The sequence below is a fragment of the Chrysemys picta genome, chromosome 5 (genome assembly GCF_011386835.1).
Source record: "Chrysemys picta bellii isolate R12L10 chromosome 5, ASM1138683v2, whole genome shotgun sequence".
NCBI classification, from domain to species: Eukaryota; Metazoa; Chordata; order Testudines; family Emydidae; genus Chrysemys; species Chrysemys picta.
The window spans coordinates 129,764,640-129,787,021 of NC_088795.1; the positions used below are offsets into that span (position 1 = coordinate 129,764,640).

At 46.1% G+C, this 22,382-nt stretch overlaps 1 protein-coding gene across 1 annotated transcript in view; it reads left to right on the forward strand.

Annotated features, from left to right (window-relative positions):
* The first annotated feature begins 7,427 nt into the window (after window positions 1–7,427).
* Window positions 7,428–22,382, forward strand: part of SMYD1 (SET and MYND domain containing 1) — a 44,831-nt gene continuing 29,876 nt past the window's right edge. The window contains 1 exon segment of the mRNA XM_065597248.1: window positions 7,428–7,690. Coding sequence (XP_065453320.1) covers window positions 7,554–7,690 — 137 coding nt within the window. The 5' untranslated portion in view covers window positions 7,428–7,553.

Sequence of the window (22,382 nt, forward strand, 5' to 3'; positions counted from 1 at the left end):
ACCGAGCTTGCATTGCGGAGATGGTTGTTCAGAGACTCCTCCAGGCCTCAGGGTGGGCTGCAAAGTATGCAGCCTGCTTTCAACGGCCTGGAATGAACTGACCCAGCTATGCTAAATTCTGTCTTGATCTCAGCGAGGAAATAAAAGATGAGCTTGCCCCCCTGGTGCCTCCTGTGCATCTAGATGCATTTATTGAGCTCTGTTTCCAAATAGACACCAGACTTAGTGAATAGCAACTTGAGAGGAAAGGGATTCCACCCTGCATCCAGGCACCACACACAACCCCTGCAAAGGCCCCCTTACCCAAGCTCATGCAAGTGGACATGGCATGAACCCAACTGGACCTTTCCAAACAGGACCAACAGCAGCATGAGAACTTGTGTTTTTACTGTGGTGGCACTGGCCACATGGTGTCCATCTGTCCAGCTAAGTCCCTAAACCCTGTGGTTCCAGGGAAATGAACTTGCAACCTCAGGCAACATCGAGAAAACTCCATCAAACCCCCTCCAGCAACCCATTCTGGGTGCCTGGTCCGATACAGGAAATGTCCCCACACCTATAACTTCAATTACAACTCTGGCTCCAGGATTCTAGATAGATACTCTCCTACTCCCCTTCCCCTCAAGAAGCCTTATTCACTCTGGGGTCAACAATAACTTCACGGATACTACTGTGGCTCAAGTACTCAGCCTACCCATACAGACTAAGGCCACCCCTGATTTAGTCGAGACGGTCAATGGATCGCTGCTAGCCTCTGGCTCCATCAGTCAAGAGTTTTGGAGGTGATGGTTGGGGAGCCCTAGGAGCTCCTCCAGTTTAGCCTGATCCGGTCATCACACTTCTCTCTGGTACTTGGAATCCCCTGGTTGGCAAAACATGATCCAGAAATCTCGTGGAGTGAGCAAACTGTGACGTTTAATTCTAAGTTTTTCCAGGAGAACTACCTCCAGTCTTCCAAGCTAGAGCCTCCAGAACCTCAGGTTCGATGCCTTGCCCGGGCTTTGGAAACAGGGAGAGATGCCTGGGCAACAGAGCAGGCCTCCTTGCTGCTAGGGTCAGCTATCACACTACCAACAAAATACCAAGAGTTTTCAGATGTATTCAGAAAGTGAAACACAGACACACTATCCCCTCACTGGGAATATGACTGCCTGATCAACCCGCAGGGCGGGTGGGGCTGGCTTGGGAGGCAGAGGGGAGCCACCCCCCAGCACTCACCGGCGGCACGGCTGGGGCCAGGTTGCTGCACTTCCCACTGCCGGTGAGTGCAGGCCCGGCCCTGCTGCAGTCCTCAGGGGCGGGAAGAGGCGGGGCTGGGGTGGCGCAGGGGTGGGAAAGAAGGGGCTGGGGTGGAGTGGGGGCGGGGGCTTTGGGGAAGGGGTGGAGTGGAGTGGGGTCAGGACTGGGGCAGAGCAGGGGCGGGAAGAGGCGGGGCTGTGGTGGAGGAGGGGCGCGGGCCTTAGGGAAGAGGCGGGGCGGGGGCTGGAGCAGCATGCAGGTGCCCCAAATTTCCTGGTGCCCTACGCAGCTGCGTACTTTGCATATGGGTAGGGACGGTCCTGGATGGACCACTATCTGGTTGCCTGCTTAGATGACATCCTAATTTACTCTGAAGACCAGCCTATGCACAACCAGCATGGCCACAAGGTCCAAAAAGGCTCTGCCAACATGGACTCTGTGCTAAGCTGGATAAATGTATCTTCAGTCAGCCCACTGTGGAAATTCTTAGGTTGCATTCTCTCTGCTGAGGGAGTCTTTATGAATCTGCAGAAGGTGGAAGCGGTTTGCAAGTGGGCAACACCATGAAGCAATTGAGAAATTCAGCACTTCATTGGGTTTGCAAATTTCTATAAACGCTGTATACGAGACTACCCCCAAATCCTGGCCCCTATAACTTCTCTATGGGAAAACCTGCCCAGGTGTCTTGGACACCAGAAGCCCAAGAAGCCTTCACTCATCTAAAGGTAGGGTTCACCTTCACGCCCATCCTCCGCATCCTGACCCAAGTCAGCTGTTTATCCTGGAAACCAATACTTCCGCCATCGCCATTGGGGTAGTGCGGTCCCAAAAACAGGGCCTCAACAAAGAAGTTCATCCCTGTGCATATTATTCCCGCAAGCTCACTCCTGCCAAGTACAATTATGAAATTTCAGACAAGGAGCTACTTGCCATCAAAGTGGCTTTTGAGACCTGGAGGCATTATCTTGAAGGAGCCAGACACCCAGTTCAGGTGTTCACTGATCACAAAGCTCTAGATTACCTGTGCTCTGCGAAAGGTTTAACCCAATAACAGCTACACTGGGTTCTCTTTAAAAGGAGTCTTAAAAAATTTAGTTTGGATAACACAGATGCCTATTTTAGCCTGTTGGACTATCGGAATATACTGATAGGAGATATAGGATCATCTGCCCAACTCCTCAGGAGAAGACGTCTAAGAGCCAGATTGCAGACTTCATCATAGTTGTTGCAACCTAAGCGGATTCAAGGAGACACACAAACTAGCCTAAAATTGAGACAAGCGAAGCTATTTCTTTGACAGAGGTGCAAAACCTTTATCGCCACTGGAAAATCGAGAGACTGTTTGTATTTGGCATACAGGAGCATGGAAACTAGCAAAGGTGGCAGACCAACACACTGCTCCAAGATTTTATCTCATTGAGACAAAGGAAGGAGATCTCTGTAGGAAAAACAGAAAGGATTTGATGAGCACTAAAAGAAATGTGCAGAAAAGGAATGGAAACATGGAACAAATAGAAACTGTGTCAACATCCAACTCAGAAATGCAAGCAATGCCAGACCAGTTTACTGAATTTACCGAGGCTCAAGTAGTCAGATCAAATTCAGGAAGGAAAAAAAAAAGGGGGAGGGAAACACACTGATACTCCCGTTATTATCTCTAAATGCAGAGTGATAAGAAAACCTGCTAGATAAAGAGCCAAATTGTTCTAGACTCTTTAAGGATTCGGAGTAGAGTTATGGATGCTAAATTAAATTGATATTTTTAAGTAAAAAAGTTGAAGTTCAGTTAAATTGTATGTCTTTATTTTAAAAATAAAGGAAGATGTAATGATATTAGGCTCTTTGGAGTAGGAACCAAAGTTACCCACAGTGGTGGGTTTGGGTGGGGGGGGGAAATGATGTCGTGAGCATTATTAGCTGAAGCACGAGGCTAAGGCACTTGGAGCCAGGCAGGTAGCTATATGGTTTGACTAGGTAAGTAAATTGTTTACTGTTATTTTAAAAATCTCCAGTATCTTTTTGTATGTTATAATAGTAACTTGGCAGTAGCTATTACACATACTATTAGTGGACCTGAATAATCGCAGTAGGCTTCCTACCTCGTTCGGGCTTTTATCAGTAGGTCTGAAGTAGATGACCCAGTACAATTTCTTTTACAGCACTTCTAGAGAGAGAGAAAAACTTTAAAGGAATGCTAAAGTGAGGGGCTTTTCTGTCTTTATCTCCATTAATTGCAATGGTAATGGAGGATGTTCACCTCCACAGAGGATCAGGTCTTATGCTTTCTGTAAATGCTGGCAAGTCCTTGCTTGGTTCCCTGACTCACTCTTTTTCATGTGTTAATGAATATTGTAGCTTATTATTGATTGATATAATAAATCATGCAGTGACCAAGCAGAGGATGTTTTTGAAATGGAGTCAGAGGGGTTGCATGTGTCTAAGTGAAAGCAAAATGTGGCTCAGTTACTACAAACTAGCACTTCTCCCAGGCCCTCTGAAACCACGGTGATGGGCATGGTATAAGAACCTGAATAGAAGTGTAACTGGGGGTGTTGCAGGGTGCTCCTGCCTAGTGGTCATAGTTCACTACAGTGGCTGATATGCCTAGTAGCGGTAATCCACGGAGGTGTCAGCCTCACCTAGTGGCAATAGTTCAAGGTGGTGGCAGTCCCGCCTAGTGGCTGCCATCTGGGTGGGAGCAGGGGAGTCCAGGCCTGCCTTTCTCCTCCAGGTTCAGACCCATGGCCCAGTGAGGCTGACTCAGCTGCTCACCTGTGTTCGTGTGGTGTGCAGCTTCCCGTCAGCTTCCCTGGGTACTCTGTGCTCCAGTCCACCTCCCATCTGGCTGCTGCCCGACTCTGGGGGATGTCACCTTCAGGCTTTTGGTCCTTGTCCCCTCCAATGGGTGCTGTGGCTCCCTTTGCTTACTGTCTCGATACTGGCTCCACTCCGGTCCTCCCTGGGAGCTCCCAGGGTATGTCCTGCTCCCTGGCTTGCCAGCTCCAGATTGAGCTGCCTGACTGGCTTTTAAACCCCAAATCCCCCCTCCCACTCTGCAACACAGCCTTCACAACATCCTCTGGCAAGGAGTTCCACAGGTTGACTGTGCGTTGTATGAAAAAATACTTCCTTTTGTTTGTTTTAAATCTGCTGCCTATTGATTTCATTTAGTGACTTGTGTTATGAGGAGTAAATAACACTTCCTTATTTACTTTCTCCGCACCAGTCATGATTTTATAGACTTCGATCATATCCCCCCTTAGTCGTCTCTTTTCCAAGCTGAAAAGTGCCAGTCTTATTAATCTCTCCTCATACAAATGCCATTCCATACCCCTAATCATTTTTAATTAATGATTCCATACCCTTTTCTTAATCTTTTCCAATTCCAATATATCTTTTTTGAGATGGGGCGACCAGAACTACACACAGTATTCAAAATGTGGGTGTACCATGGATTTATGTAGAGGCAATATGATATTTTCTGTGTTATTGTCTATCCCTTTCTTAATGATTCCCAGCATTCTGTTCACTTTTTTGACTGCCGCTGCACATTGAGTGGATGTTTTCAGAGAACTATCCACAATGACTCCAAGATCTCTTTCTTGAGTGGTAATAGCTAATTTAGACCCTGTCATTTTATATGTATAGTTGGGATTACATTTTCCAATGTGCATTAGTTAGCATTTATCAACATTGAATTTCATCTGCCATTTTGTTGCCCAGTCACCCAACCATACAACACAATTTCATAACTTCATATGCACTAATGATATACATATTTAGATACAACAGTGACTTTCAGCAGATCATATCCTTTCCCCTGATACCTTACATGGCATGCTTTATATGCGAGATCACAATTATATATAAATGAGGAATGGGGGAGTTACAGAGCACTCCCCCAAGGTATAGAGTGTTACAGTAGGTCTTCATCCTGCTGCAAGGGGAAACTAGCAGACAAAGGCCCCCGGATTACACATTGCAATTGCAAAACAGAAAGGGTCAGATTGTGCCCAGTCCTTGCATAGGAGCACAAGATGGTGGGATGGCACAAGAAGTGCCCTGCACTGTCCAGCAGAGTTCTTCATAAGTCCCTAGCTAGTAAGTAGGCCCTTCATGTAGCAGCTCCTGTCTGCCTTCCAAAGGGAAGTTGTTTATTTTTAATCCAGCCAAGCTCTTGTGTGCTCTACTGCTAGATAGTTACTGATAAAAACCCAAGTTAGACCGTTGTGTTGATAACATATTTTAAAATATGAGAAATAAAGTGATTTTTGTCTATTAAATGTTTCCATTCATTGCTTCCCAAGGGCAGGATTCCTACAGTAAGCAAAGGTTAGGAGTGTGGCGGGGAGTTGAGTGGTTTTGGCAGGTCCCTCACACAAATCCAGATCACCACAGGAACCTCCCCAAGAACTACTTGGAGATGGATACACTCACATGTCAATGCACAATAGGAACACTGGGCACATGCAGGGCTCTAGACTTGGGCCCGAGTCTATGATGCACAACTGAGCAGTTCTGAGATTGTCCAGAAAATGGCAGGGGTGTGTACACATACTCTCTCTCTCTCTCTCTCTCTCTCTCCTTGGCTCATTACATACAACCCTAGTTAGACAGAGTTCATCCTCAAGGGGCTGGGGGGGCCACTCAGTGGAATTAGGGGGGAGGGATAGCTCAGTGGTTTGAGCATTGGCCTGCTAAACCCAGGGTTGTGAGTTCAATCCTGGAGGGGGCCACTTAGGAATCTAGAGCAAAATCAGTACTTGGTCCTGCTAGTGAAGGCAGGGGGCTGGACTTGATGACCTTTCAAGGTCCCTTCCAGTTCTAGGAGATAGGATATCTCCATTATTTATATATATATATATATATATATAAAAAATTAACCACATCATCTCTCTGTGCCTTTGTTTCCCCATCAGTTAAAGTGTATAATTCTTACCTGCCTCTCAGGGAAACAGGGATACTAAATCCATGAGTGTTTATAAAGCACTTTGAGACCCTGGGATGAAATGGGCTCAAATACCAATGTGATGGGCATGTGCGGTTACCATGAACTTTAAAAGTGCAAAGTCTCATTGAAGAACGGTAAGATGCTAAATAGCAGTATTTAGCTGATGGAGAGTCCAGGGCCACATTCTTCGCCTCAGCGACAGCAGTGTGAATGTGGAGCAACCCCGCCAACCTCAGTGAAGTTGTTCCGGATTTACACTGACTGGGTTTGTAAAGGGACCACTTAATGCAGCAAAAACAAGCCTACTCTCAGGCCTGCAGGCTAGGAACTTGCTGCTTTATTAAATGCATGCCCCCTAACACAGCTGGGGGAAACTCCCACTAACTAACCAGTGAGGGGTAGGGGTGGAGCATGGCACCAACCCCTAAAACTCTGAGTAACCCAATTAACCCCTTGATGACCACTTTACTACAGTTGCTGTAAAGGGAGAGCAGAAACTGGTCCCCATTTTTGTAATTTAATTGAACTCCCTGGTAATAATTCTCTTCCTCTCGTGCTCTGTGGGCCCAGTTCATCCATCCAATTCAGCGGAGAGGAACTTGGGTGAATTTAGTCCTCCGGCATGTTATTTCATTGAGCTTAGCCTATTAAACACTGGAGGGAATAGCTTACATGGCAAGCCTACGCTGAAAGAGTCGCCAAGTTTCTGCAGTCCTTCCAGCATATTCCCCATGCTTCTATGAGCTACTTGGCTGGCATTTGAAAAGCGACTTTTCCAGGCCTGTCTTCTCCAGCAGCACTCGGGGCACGTATTTGACTACGGCCCCCTCTCTCCTACTGTAAATCTCACTGGGGTGTGTGTGTGTGGGGGGGAGCAGCATTGTTTCCTTACTGAAAGAGACCAGATGACAGCGCAAGGGACATACACCAGCCCACCACTTACCACTGTCTCAGCTGTTGGCTCCTGATAGACAGAAGCATGTGGTTTCTAAAAATACCCTCCTAAAGAAAATACGTGCTCTTTCCAATGGGAGAGGGTTAATTAGACTCTGTGGCCATAACCTATACGAATGCTTTCAGCTTGGGAAAATAATTCCGTCGTGTTTTTCAGACGGGCTTATCCTAATGAAGCAAACAGTGCTGGTCACGCAGGACCAGCCCCTTTGATTTCTGGGCTTACAACTATATGAAGTAAAAAGCTCCCCCCACAAGTGGAAAATGGTACAACCTCATGTAGGTGGGTGTGATGGGGACCATCTATTTCTAGGGTTGGTCTGTGCAACCCAAAGGTGCTGAAAAAGCGGAGTGACAAGGGACCTGGCTCACAGTGGGAGACCTGCGTTGCAAGCCTGGTTTCCCTGACATGACACCAGGGGAAATGGAGATGGTGGAAGTGTTCACTTCAGAAGGCAAAGGCAGGGGGTTGAAAGCAGCCAAGGAATTCTGGGCTGGGGATGTCATCTTCGCCGAGCCAGCCTACGCTGCGGTAGTTTTTGACAGGTAAGAGAGAAGTTATTACACAGCAAAAAACCAATCTGTGCTGCTTGTGAAGCCCGATCTGGCTGCAGTCGGTGAAGGCTTCATTAGAGTCTGGATAGCATCAAGAAAAGCTCAGAATCGCAGTCAGCAGCGCTCCACTGTGAGTCATTCTGTGGAGATGCAGGTCACAGCGACTGTCCTCTTGCTAGGACAGGATAGTCAGTCTGCTTGCCTGTTTTAAATACAGTGCAACCTGCTTCCGGGACATGATCTTGGAAGGTGCTCAGCACCTTCAGCTTCCATTGAGAGCAGAGGGAGTAGAGGGAGCTCAGCGCCTCTCAAGATTGGTCCCCAGCGAATTATTCAAGTGGATTGCAGTGTGCAAGCTGCAATTCCAGTTACAATGAACCTCTAACTGACTTTGCTATAGGAGGCTTCCACTATATACTACATGATGCAGGTACAATATGCCATTATGCTTTGTTTTCACATATAACCCCTTTGACTATATACATAGAGAGGGCACTAATGCTGAAAGTCAGTAGATGCATTCATGCCACTGATAGTTTGTAATAGCTTGAGATTCTTTCATCCTGTGCCCCTTTATAGCCAGTTGCCCCCAAACAAATGGCCTAATGCATAGAACTTGGCAGCACTGGGCCTGCTTTAAAATGGTGTTGTACTTGCCAGTGGCTGAATTAATGGGCTGGGCTGGTGCAGTCATCTTTGAGAGGAGAGATTGGATTTCTGTAACTTTCCTGCGATATTGACGAAACCCCAAAGTGAATCCTGATGAAGATGCATTTTCCAGTTGTGTTACCTGTTGTGAGCTTCTTATTTTTACATGAATAATAGTTGATCAACTTCTCTTGCGGATGTGGATGTTGAGGGCTAGATCTGCAAAGGGATTTAGGCACCTAACTGCCATGTTAGGCACATAAATCCAAAATTTAGATCTTTAAAACCCCTGCTCAGATGCTGCCGCCCCCGTAGATGCCAATTTTTGCTGTTAAAATCCCTTAGGCACCTACATTTCCACCAATGGGCATGCACAAAGCTTCCTGATTCCTGGTGCCAAGTGTCTAGCTCGTGCTTAAGCACCAGTGGGATCCTCAAACTAGGCATTTCTCCTGCCTATGTGGTCTGTGGGGCCTGGTCCGATGGGCATTTTCAGATGCCACCTAAGAGCACAGCAGATCAGGCCCATCATAAAGCTCAGGTGATGATTATGCACATATGCAGTGGGCCAGGGGTTAGGGTACTCAGCTGAGAAGTGAAAGGCCTAGGTTCAAATCCTCTTTGCAAGGACTTGCACCCATGTCTCCAATTCCCATGTGAGTGACCTAACCCTTGGGCTAAAGGTCATTCTGGCCTGGGGGTTTCTCAGTCTCTCCTGGTGAAGCTGTTCCACTTTGTATGAAATCCTTAAATACTCAGCAGGGCAGGAACTGGAAGCTGGTTCTCCCAGGCGAGTGCCCTAAACGCTGGCCAGCAGAGTCATTCTCACTCTTTCTCTGGCCCAATGAATATGAGATAATAGAGTTACTCTGGATTTGACATCAATGAAATTACTCCACATTTATATTGGTGTAACTGAGAGCAGCAGTTGGCCCAAAATTCCTAAATGTGAAACTAACCTTCAGCTGCCCTTTTTCCTTCTGCACTTAGTAAAAGTCTAAACTTTCCTCAAGTGCAGCACAAAAATGAATTCTGGGATTGAATTTTGCTCAAAACTGCCATTCATTTCAGTGGGGGTTCTGCACATGGAACAAAGGTAGGATATGATCTTACCTATTAAAGCCTTCCACGAACAAATGGTTTCTTTGAATGAGGTCACGGGTAGCATCTAACCCAGGGGTCGGCAACCTTTCAGAAGTGATGTGCCGAGTCTTCATTTATTCACTCTAATTTAAGGTTTCGTGTGCCAGTAATACATTTTAATGTTTTTAGAAGGTCTCTTTCTAGAAGTCTATAATATATAACTAAACTATTGTTGTATGTAAAGTAAATAAGGTTTTTAAAATGTTTAAGAAGCTTCATTTAAAATTAAATTAAAATGCAGAGTCCCCCGGACTGGTGGCCAGGACCCGGGCAGTGTGAGTGCCACTGAAAATCAAGGTTGCCCACCCCTGATCTAACCTTTCACTGTGCTTTTTAACTCTCGTCATCTGGGCTATCTTAAATCACTCACATTAAGTGAATTTGCTTGGCAGCTCCATGTTACCTGGGATGAAAATGAGCTATTGAATGGAAAGAGTAGAAAACAAATGTGTGGAGTTGTTTGTGTTTGCAACTTTTCACTCCCTCTTTCCCTGCCAGTGCAGCGTCCGTGGGGAACATGTCTATGAACCTAGCACAATGACAACATAGAGGTGGAGGCCCAGATCCACAAAGGGATTTAGGCACTAACTCCCTGAGAGGGGCGGGGCTTAGGTCACATCCTTTCCTTGGCATCTGCTATTGGTTAGCTTAGGTGGTTCCCTGCTCAACATGCTGGTCTTTGTGGATTTCATTCTTAGGCACCTATCTCTCCCCATTCATTGTATAGAAAGGCTGGGTGCAGAGCTCGGGCCTGTGGATTCCACTGGGTAGCAAGATATCTAAAAGTTAGATGCTGCAACACTGAGCATTGCGATACCTAATCCCTTTATGGATTTAGTCCCTAGGTTTTATTTTGCATTTTAACATGTCATTGCAAGAGCTGCTGTTTTAAAATGTAACTGCAAATATAACACCGGCAGACCCCGGTCGTTGGCGGGCGAGAGCGAACCTGGGAACCTCTGAAGCTAAATGCATGAGCCTCTACTGCGTGAGCTAAAAGCCACATGGCCCTTAGTTAAGGCTGTAGAGCAAACTCATTCATCTCTCTCTAAGAGGTCTCGGCGCAACTGGATGGGACAGAAACCACACTCAGGAGGTGTGTGGGTTACACAAACACAACTGTAGTTGAATTACGCCTAAATACCCACAATGGGTAGTGCTAGATAAATGCCAAAATCGATTAGACTAACAGACTATGGGGCCTATGCTGCTGCGAGTAGGCCAGATTCTGCCTCCCCTTCCATTGGCCCTGATCCAGATCCCGTCAAAGTCAATAGGGGTCTTTCCATTGACTTCAGTGGGCGTTGGGCCAGGCCCATTGAGTAACTTACTCTGCAGTTAGTCCCACTGGAATCAATGGATCTATTTGTGAAACAGGTAGTACTCACTAAGAGTAGGGGTGGCAGTACCTGGCAGTACTTATTGAACTCAGTGGAAAAATGGAAGCAAGATCAGGACTAAGAGGTGATTTTATAGTGATTTGTTCCTAAGCATGGTCGTTTGATGCCAGTTAATCATTCTGGCCCAAGCTGAACTAGGCTGGGTCTCAAGGATCCCTATAATGAACTTTTTTTTTTTTAAATGAGCAGCAGGCGAATTAAAATACCCCCAGAAGAATGTTTTGTCTCAGGCAGAGACAGCAGTAGCTTGCACAGAATGTTCTAACCCTATCTTTAAAATCAAATGGTTTTATTTAGTTAGGGTGTTTTTTTCTTTTAAATATGTTCATTGTAAAGGGACACAGCCCATTGAGACTAGTCTTAAAGATTGTAGCTGCCTTGCAGACTCATCTAGAAATGGATTGTTATGATTATACACCGTTCTTGGAGAACTGTTCTTGGGAGCCAGTTATGCTCATGTTAAAGACCTAGACCTTCTTCAGTCAGATCTTTGCGTACAGATCCTTATCTCTGTGATGAGCCCCTTTGACTACAATGGAGCTACTCCACTTTACACCAGCTGAGGTCAGGCCCTTAGATTGTTTTCTTTGACATGAACAGGCTGCTTGGTGTCTTGCAGCTAAGGATCTCAAAGAGCTTCACAAGCCCTCATTAATCCGCACAGCGCCCTGTCGAGGTAGGTATTATCCTATCAGTGCTCCACATATTCTACACTGCTCTATCTACTGACCACAGCAAGCCACATCCGCATGTGGTGTAACTTGCCATAACCTATGTCTATGAACTCCAGCTAGGGACTGGGACCAATATACGGAGCTTTGCAGGCTTACGTGTGGAAGCAGTGTGGAAGGCATCGGTATAAAAGTCTGTGTCTACACGAGATTATTTTTCTTAACATTTCCTGCCCTTGCTGCTACCAGTTCAGCTCTCCCTGTGCTAGTGACTGTGGGGGTGCTATGTGCTAGTGTAAACAGGCTACCTGTTTTGCCACCATGTCATCTTCCAGGTAAGGCCCGTGACTCGGGGTGTGAATTGCTAGTGAAAGTCCTGTTAAAAGAAACTTTCCATTTTCTCTTCCCCCCCCTTCCTGGCAACCCCTTTTTTATTTTTTGAAAAATGATCCTTGGAAAATGTCAGTTATTATTGGGACCCCACCCCCCAAGTTGTTTTCAGTGTAAGCAGAACATAGTAATCCCTAGCTATACACTATACACTATTTATAGTCAGAATCCCGGGGCAGCTGTTTCAAAGCCTTGCAGGTTTTGAAATAATACAGTTTAAAAAAATCAGTTCTATAAATAATTCCAATATTGCCCCCTTCCCTCAAAAATGTTATCTGGACAGAATAGCTTACAGTGCAAGGGACTAGATGTTATGTTTGCAATGGGATAGATTTCCTATCCGAACAGACCTTTTCCTTCCTGAACTTCTATCAACAGAACAACAGTCCATCTAGTCTGGTATGCTGTTTCTAAAAGTATTTCAGAGCATTGGGGATCTCCTTCTGCCTCTGTATGATGCACCAAACTGTGTTATATTATACCTAATCCTAGCTGGTGAGCAGTTCACCCCCCTTGTTATTTGTATTACAGTACTGCTTAGAGGTCCCAGCTGAGGCCAGAGCTCCATTGTGAGGTGATGGGCAGACACATAGTAAGTGATACTTCTTCACTGCTCCAAAGAGTTTACAATCTAAATAGACCTGGCGGAAAAAGGAAGTGTTGTTATCCCCATTTTACAGAAGGGGAGCTGAACCAAGCCACAGAGGATTAAGCAGTTTGTGTAAATTCAGATGAGAGGTCTAACTGGCTCACTTTAAGTAGTTGTTGCTGCAGTGGCTGTCATTGGGTCCTTAGAGCATATTGGTAAAGTTCAGTCCTCAGCTACATACATGTGACTGCTCCCAATGAGTTAACTAGGTTTGTATAAATGAAGGATAATAGAGCCACATGAGTTCAAAATTCCACTTGCATTTTCCATAAGACCTGGGCTGCTGCTTCACTTCCTGTCTTTAAAACCTCATGTGGTTTTGTTATGCATTGCTTAAAAGGTTGCTGTGCTCCTCCCCAGAGGTGGCTGCTTTTCAGAGATGAGTGAAATGCTCCCTATACATGCTGCATGTCAGTTTTGCTTTGGAATCCTTCTACACAGAGATACTATTAATGTGAGATCAAAACCTTTACTTTCTTCCTGCTCTCATGGGGGGGAAAAAAACCAACAGCCCAAGGGCAGTGGTTCTTCTGCGACACATCCTCCTGAAAGCCTTCCTTTGCTTTGACGGGTACATTTTTTACAAACCCTTTTCAGCTGCTGTCTACATGTGTGCAGCAAGAAGGCTCCCCTTAATGACGGTGGAGAGGACCCCTCCATTCCCAGGCATTATCTCTCTCCTTGCTTCCCAGTGCAGTACTCTTGTGTGTTTTTATCAGTCCTGTGGCTCTTTGCTGCCTTACAAGGAGCGTAATCTCTGCTGCACCTTTCTGCCCCCATGACTTGACAGCTGATAGAACACAGTCTTGCATTTCTGACCAGCACCCAGTTCTGCCATTTGACTCAAGAGAGCAGGCCACTGCTCCTGCTATTAGCACAGCACCTGCTGGCCAGCCTGCCTACTGTTGGCATTCCAGCATGCCTGATCATTGTCATCATACAAGCCACTGTTTAACTGGGACTTTACACTCTGCCTATAATCTTGTTTGCAATTGTCGCTTAATAAAGCTCTGTTTGTGTTGCAAAACCTAGAGTGGAGGGAGCAAGGCATATGTTGTTAGCAGCACCTGGCAATGCTAGACGAATTAGAGCTGTGCTGGCCTTTCCATTGTAAGTAGAGAGGAAGGATGGCTGTGTGGTTAAGGCACTGGATGAGGCCTCGAAAGCTCTGGGTTGAAGTCCCAGCTCTGGCACAGACCTCCCATGCATAGTTTCTCTCAGCCCCAGTTTCCCATTTGCAAAAGGTGGGTGATAATCATAGGACTGGAAGGGACCTGGAGAGGTCATCTCGTCCAGTCCCCTGCACTCATGGCAGGGCTAATAAATAATGCTTCCTTTGCCTGTCCTGTCTATTTAGATTGTGAGTTCTTTGGAGCAAGGATTCTCCCTTCTAGGTGCATCACAGTGCCTACTTAGCACAATAATGCATTGCTTGTGGCCTTTGGCTGGTAGGTTTGATATTGTTACGTTTATTTGGATTCTCTTGTACTCAATAAGACATGCTTAGACTTATTTATACCCGCTTACCACTGTTAAGGGTGTGTTTCCACAGCAAAAGCTGTGCACAGGCTAGCCTACCTGAACTAGTTTGAACCCAGCTGGTTCAACAACAGCATTGAAGTAGGCTCCGTGTGAGCAGTACAAGCCCGACATGGCCCGTCAGTACATACTCAGTTTGCTAGCCTAGGCTGTGCTGTATTCACTGCCTTTGTTACCAGTGCTAACCGGATTCAAGCTAGCTCAGGCAGGCTAGCCTGTGCACATAGACATATCCTCAGTTTCCAGTTCATTCGTGGTATAACTCTGTATCGGAGACTGGGGTGGAAGGGTCCTGAAGGTTCTGGGGCTTACGGCAGAGGAGAGAAATGGCTTCCCCTTTTTTCCAAACAGAGCAAGTAACCAGGAGAGGCAGCTATAGGGATGAAAGCTGTAGAGTTAGGTGCATTATGGGTGGGCTTCTGCCTCTCTCTGAAGTATCTGACATTGGGCACTATCAAAGAAAGGATGTCAGGTTAAACAGACCCTTGACCTATTGTGCTATTGGCACTTCCCATGTGTTTTATGAGAGCCACAAATGAAGCCTTTATGTGTTCAGAGAGGAAAGTCTAAATCTCACCCTTTGAAGTGTAAACGGTACGCTAGTAAACTACAGAGCCGGCTGGCTGCACCTGTTGTGTCCTCTGGATATAAATGTCCTTCGCATTTCGAATGAACTTTCTGGGGACAGCTGATTCTTCTGAGAAACCTGCCATCGCCAGCCAGTCGGCATGAAAGAGGAAGGTGTTCTAAAGAGCAAACACAAGGGTATAACACAAGGGTATAAACTCCTCTTGAAATGTGAGGCACATAAGCTAGAGAGGTTACTCATTACCTTTTAGGTTTAATAGGCTGGTGATGAGCATATGAAGACGTCAGTGACAAGTTCTAAATTGCTAACCTTTGAATTTTCCAAAGTGCACTTGATTCATTACTAACATCCTATGATGGCTGTTAATGCTAGTCTCCTGGTGGCATTTGGCTAATATTACAATCTGCCACCTAAAATCCTACCTGTGTTCAGTAATTTTGCAATTTTTCAGAAGTCTTTTTTATTTCCTGGCCTCAGCTGTGGTTTAATGTTGCTTGTATACTGTTAGACAGCTAACACATTGGATCCCAGAGGTGGCTGCACTTTAGGGTTACCAGACAGCAAATGTGAAAAATTGGGACAGGGGTGGGGGGGTAATAGGAGCCTAGATAAGGAAAAGACCCAAAAATTGGGACTGTCCCTTTAAAATCGGGACATCTGGTCACCCTACTGCACTTCAGTGATTCCTATGCGTATATATGGTTTTATTCAGGAAAAAACAAAGTTAGCTCCTTTTTTAGGGCCTGATCTTGCTGCCATTGAACCAATGGACAAACTTCCAGTGATTTCATTGGGAGCACAGTCAAGTCAGTATGAGGCAACATTTCAATCATTGCGTATATAGGACCTGATCCTGCAAATCCTTACCCTGAATGGTACTTGTGATGCTGGCGGACCAGGTGCCAGCTCATGCTGAAGCCCCTGGTTAATTCACTTGTGTATTAGTATAGATCAAAGTAATTGCTAAATGTAGAAGAGTGCATTTGGTGTTTAAACTTCATGAAAACTAAGTGCATTATTTTCACTTATCTGTATCCTGTTATACTCTAATAGCAAACATTTACATTGTTCATATCCCATAACTAAATAACCCATCAAACAGGAAGAGGCCTTGTGGAATGCAAATGAAGAAATTTAACAGAAAAGTGCTAATTTCAAAGCAAGAGGTCATTATGTGTAATAATCGGAGGTCAAAGACTCTAAGGGTAGGTCTACACTTACCCCCGGGTCCGGCGGTAAGCAATCGATCTTCTGCGATCAATTTATCGCGTCTTGTCTTGACGCGATAAATCGATCCCGGATCGATCCTGGAAGTGCTCGCCGTTGACGCCGATACTCCAGCTCGGCGAGAGGAGTACGCGGCATCGACAGGGAGCCTGCCTGCCCCATCTGGACCCGCGGTAAGTTCGAACTAAGCTACTTCGAATTCAGCTTCGTTATTAACGTAGCTGAATTTGCATACCTTAGTTCGAAGTGGGGGGTTAGTGTGGACCAGGCCTCAATGAGTTCCTCACTCTCTGTCATCAAAGGAAAAGCCCATGTGGGTAGTGACCCTGCCAGCTTGTTTTCTGTGAGAAGACACTATAAGTATGGATTCAAGGCAGGATCTCTGGACTGTTTGGACTCTTATAGATAAATGTACTATATGCAAAGCGGAGATCCCAACAGATAATCTGGGTACTCTGAAAGACATTTGGGAAACTGGCAGTTTATTACATCACTGCCACCATTTGAAATTACAAACCATGACTCACCTGTGCATATAGTTTACCTGCTTTAACCTCTCAATAATACTCACTTCCTTAGCTAATAAACCTTTAGTTAGTTTACTATAGAATTGGCTGCCAGCATTGTCTTTGGTGTAAGATCTGGAGTACCAATTGATCTAGTGTTAGTGACCGTCTCTTGGGACTGGGCGCATCCTGATGTGGTGTGATTTTTGGTGTAAGTGACCTTTTATCACATAGTCCAATTTGTCTGGTTGGCAAGATATACTGGAGAGTCTAAGGGAACTGTCTGTAACTCCCTGGTAAGACTGGTACAGTGATCCAAGAGTTCACATTTGTTACTGGCTTGGGGAAATCTAATTATAGAACATATCACCAGCTTGGGGTGTCTGCCCTGTTTTCTGACAGTCTGCCCGGAGGTAGGCACTCACAGTTGTGAACCACACCAGACAGGATGACAGTACTGCCTCATGCAAATAGTCCAGCTGGAGTCAATTATGGGGATTAAAGACCATTTCCATGTGTTATAGTTTTCCGTACACAAAGACCAACCACACACTTTCCATCTGAATGATCTTTATTTTGCATTAAGAGAATAAATAAAACAAGAGACAACAAAATTAAAGACTTCATGGGAGAGCACAGAGAGTGTTTCCTCTGGAGCAGGCTGCATCTGAATGCCCAATGGCAGCTACCCCTGCAGCTGTGTGGATGTGGAGGGGCGTCTTCTCTCTGTTTAAAGGTGCACTACACAAAAAAGTAATAATGGAGACAAGTTCATTAATCATAACATGAATATGAGTTTGAAGGATTAGGCCCCTAGCGCATAAAGTGTATAAAGCATTTGGGGATGAAAAAGTCTGTGTTGGTGGAACTTGTTTAATTGACTTTCTTCATATTATCAGTTTTTTAAACAGCACCACGTCACCAGTGCAGTGAAGCCTTTTCTAGACTGGCGGCTGCATAGATTTCAGTCATTAGTTGCCAGCCATTGAAGTACCTGCTACCAGCCTTTGGGATGGAATGTGACAGCTGTTTAACAGTGTATAGGCAACACTAAACAACAGCTGAGGGCAGAGAATACAGACGAATTCTATGAAAGTGCAAAACTCCTGAACGCAGGTAGATTTTAGTTGGACACAGTAATAGTAGCCAAATGTAGCCAGGACACCAGTATTAATGACCAAAACAGGGTGTTAGTAATGAATCAAGTGCTAGTTTAAGCCCCAGTGTAGACAGACAAGGCTGCTATTTGCACTAGTAGAGCTTACTCCGGTTTTGAGCAGGAGTAATCTCATCTGTGCAAATAGAGGTACGGCTACACTTGTGGTTGTAATCAGGGCAATATCCCCAGTCTAAAATCAAAGACCTAAATCAATGATGGGTATGAACCGTTGGAAAGCAGCCCGACGTATTGAAGATGGGACACTTGGAGATTCTCTTGTTCAGGAGTCAGTTTAGGTTCCAAACTCCCCTGTGTATGAACCAAACTATCTGTGGTAGAATGAGAGCACCTCACAACCGTTAATATCTTTATTTATCCTCACAACACCCCTTTGATGTAGGGCACTACACCCGCAGCTTCCCTACTATTGTTATTTGGCTAGCTAGATCAAAACTAGCTCAGGCATGTCTATGCGTGCTCTGATTACAATGTAGACCTCTCCTTAGGGTACGTCTACACTGCAGCCAGGGCAGTGAATAGCAACTTGGATACAGGTACCCAAACTTCTTTAATCTAGTAGCTCACTGAAAGTAGCAGTGAGGACACAGCAGTGAGGACCCCTCTCCCCTCCAGGCATGTATTCCCTTGTGCAGCTCACGCTGCAGCATCCTCACTGCTATTTTTAGCAAGCTAGCGAGATGAAAGCTAGCGCAGGTAACTGCACATCACGCACCCGGCTGCAGCGTAGATGTACCCTAGATGATTTACCCAGGGTAATGCAGGGGGTCGGTGGCAGGACAGAGAAATGAACCCATGTCTCTAAAGTCCCAGGCTAGGACCTGAACCACTGGATCCTTCCTCCAGCTGTCCCTAAGCTTGTGTTCAATGTCTATTTCTACGTATTGTCAGCATCATAGCAGAGAGGACATTCCTGTTTTACCCACTTGGTGCCGTACCCACTTTACCTACAGAGTTTTTGTTTAATTAGTGCTTTAATGTTTTAAATTCCTGCCTGACGCAGGGTGATCTGGATTTAAAAAGTGCATTTGTTTTTCCTATTCTCACACCATAAGTTATATGCTATGTTTCAGGTGGAACAGTCGATAAGGTTTCTATGACATTTTCCTTATTTCCCAATCCGACCTGTGTTCTGGAAACTTTCCGGCTCCTAATATTTCTTTATATAGAGGATCATGTCTGCAATGCACTCTAACAGTCACAAACCTGTTTTTCCGGGAGTTAGACAGGCTCTTGGAGGAAAGTAAAATGATGCGGTAAACAGTAGCCAGGTAGATGGAGGGAGCTACAATTGTGACAAGGATTAGTTGCAGAGAGAACATGGTAAATGCTTTGTAAACAATGGTACTCAGTCGTATGGTAACAAGCAGTACCGTTCCCCTGGATTGTCCTAAGAGTGTGCACTTTACTCGGACAGGCCCCGATTCAGCAAGGTACACGAGCTAACTTTAAGCATATGAGTGGCCCCTTTGATTTCTGTGAGACAGTTTACATACCTAACAGGTGAAGCAGAGCTATAACCATCCATTAGAAGGCAGTGACGCATATCAACACTAGCCGTCTGGTTACAAATATCTCCAAGTGATTTATTGCTATCCAGTGCTCTTGCCATGTCTCTCTGGTGGTGGGTAGGTTATGGGTGGTTTATGCCCTCAGCAAGTTCTTTGTGGTTATGTCCCGGAGAAATTCTACGTGTCTGTTTGTCACACACACACACAGAGCTTCTCAGCCCTTCCAGTAGAGTTGCTACCTGTACTGGTTTTTCCCAGAATTGTCCCCTTTTTTGAGGTAGCTCTCCTCAGAAATCTGTAAGGGTGCTCAGTAAACACTGTCCTGTTTTATGGTCCCAGGATCACTCCAGATGTCCCCTTTTTTGTACCTCAGAGGTGACCAGGTCTTAATTTGTGCCAGGGCTGAGCCCTGGCACCTCTAGGCTTGGCACTTCATAGTCAGTTATGAAAGTAAAAAAATTGTGCGAGCCCTGGCACCTCTTTCATTATAAATTAAGCACTGGAGGTGGAAACCCTAAACTCTCAATGAAAATGGGAGATAGAAACTGGTATCCCCAAGGGGGTGCCCAAAATCAGGACCTTCCCAAGTAATGTGGAAGATGGAACAGCTCTGGCTGGGGCCTTTGGGGACCATCTTGTGGAGAGCAAGCCAGGGAGCTCCATGATGTGTATTGCTGGGGTGTGTGAAGGTGACAGAAATGTCCCAGTGGACAAAGCAAGCACTCCTGTCTGTCAAGATGGATTTGCTAGCAGCAGTCCTTTATGGGAGATGTGAAGAATCATAGTAATCACTCTCATGAATTCATGGCTGAGGGAGGGTGCGTCAGTGGAGAGGGAGGAAGGAGAGGGAATAAGGGAGAGAAAATAAGTATGGGGGTGGGGGGACTGGCTGGGGCAGCACTCTGAGGTTTTAAACCTCAGCTTGGCAGCTATTCATTCGACAAACAGGGAAAAAAAATTGGGAACATTGGTGAGTGTGTGAGTGTCTTTACCTGCTTTGTGGGAGCAGCGGCTGCTCCAGGCACCAGCGCTCCAAGCGCGTGCCTGGGGCGGCAAACCGCGGGGGGCGCCCTGCCGGTCCCTGCGAGGGTGGCAGTCAGGCAGCCTTCAGTGGCGTGCCTGCGGGAGGTCCGCCGGTCCCGCGGATTCGGCGGCAATTCGGCAGTGGGTACGCCGAAGCCGCGGGACGGGCGGATCTCCCGCAGGCAAGCCGCTGAATCCGCGGGACCTGGGGCCTCCCTCAGGCAAGCCACCGAAGGCGGCCTGCCTACCGTGCTTGGGGTGGCAAAAAAGCTAGAGCCGCCCCTGCGCAGGGCTGCCCAGAGGATTCAGGGGGCCTGGGGCAAAGCAATTTTGGGGACCCCTTCCATAAAAAAAAGTTGCAATACTATAGAATACTATATTCTCGTGGGGGCCCCTGTGGGGTCCGGGGTCTGGGGCAAATTGCCCCACTTGCCCCTCCCCTGGGCGGCACTGCCCCTGCGTGGGAGAGGGTGAGGGGAGGAGTTCTTGCCTCCCTCCTCCCACTCCTCTTTGCTCCCAGTGCACTGAGGGATTTAGGCCTGCCTGTCCCACCCCTCCCATTGCATGGGTGTGTGTGTGAAAATTAGTGCTTCTCTCTCACCTGTGAGAAATGTCCCCCGTGGAGCCACAGAGAGCTTGGCAGCTGGGCTCTCACGCAGGTTTGAGCTCAGTGTAATTTGTTGAATTCAGAGGAGTTACCCTCGAGTTACACCAGTGTAAAGAGGTCAGGATCAGGTCCTCTGCACTGACTGTGGCAGTTTTTTTCTGGTTCTGCTGAGTGATGGACTCACTAAAACAACGAGGAGTCCTTGTGGCACCTTAGAGACTAACACATTTATTTGGGCATAAGCTTTCGTGGGCTATAAAGCCACAAGGACGCCTCGTTGTTTTTGCTGATACAGTCGAACATGGCTACCCCTCTAAATACTCACTAAATGAATTTTTAGGGCAAATTCTCAGTGGACAGGCAGCTAATGTTTTAACAAGGGCCTACCGGGAAAACGGTGTCCCTTTAGCAATGATGATATGAACCAGGAATGCATATGCTGGAGACAGGAAGCTTGGCGGACTGGGGAATGCATCCATTTGTTCCCTCTTTTAAACAAAAAAGCTCTTTCATACTTATAGCCCAGGAAAGAGGCAACAGCACTTGGCAAAGACATTGATATTAACTGCACTTTGCTTGAAATGTTTATCCTTCCTTCCCGATAGGCATGTGGAATATATTGCTCAGTATTATTCAGTTTATTGGGTGTGATGACCTCATGGGGTTGGTGTGATGGGTTCGGTCACAGAGACGCTCTTGGGACTGTCACCTGATGTGCTGAAATTACCTCTGAGCCTGTTTTCCCTGCCAGCTTGGGACTCCAGAACCCTGCTTTGTTGAGCCAGACACGCTAGCCTGGTGCAACACAGACCCAGAGTCCGGGCCACGCCCCCAAAGCTACAGACTTAACTGAAAACAGCTCAGCGGGTTACCTGTCTCCAGCACCCAGACACCCAACCCCAATGCGATCCAAAAACCCAAATAAATCCGTTTTACTCTGTATAAAGCTTATACAGGGTAAACTCATAAATCGTCTGCCCTCTATAACACTGATAGAAAGATATGCACAGCTGTTTGCTCCCCAGGTATTAATCACTTACTCTGGGTATATTAATAAACAAAAGTGATTTTATTAAATATAAAAAGTAGGATTTAAGTGGTTTCAAGTAATAACAGACAGAACAAAGTAAGTCACTAAGCAAAATAAAACAAAACATGCAAGTCTAAGCCTAATACATTAAAAAACTGATTGCACGTAATATCTCACCCCCAGAGATGTTCCAATAAGCTTCTTTCACAGACTAGACTCCTTCCTAGTCTGGGCCCAATCCTTTTCCCTGGTACAGTCCTTGTTAGTTCCAGCAGACATCTTAGGTGGTAAACAGCGATATTCTCATGACTGGGACTCTTGGTCCTGCTCCACCCCCTTTTATAGTTTTGGCACAAGGCGGGAATCTTTTGTCTCTCTGGGTCCCCACCCCTCCTTCTAAATGGTCAGATGCCACTGTAAGACCTCATTCTTCATTACCCCTGGGCTGGCCCACAAATACACAGGAAGACTTGCAGGTAAATAAACCATTTATAACCAATTGTTCTAGTCAATATGAGCCATCAAGATTCTAAACCACCATTAATGGCCCACACTTTGCATAATTACAATAGG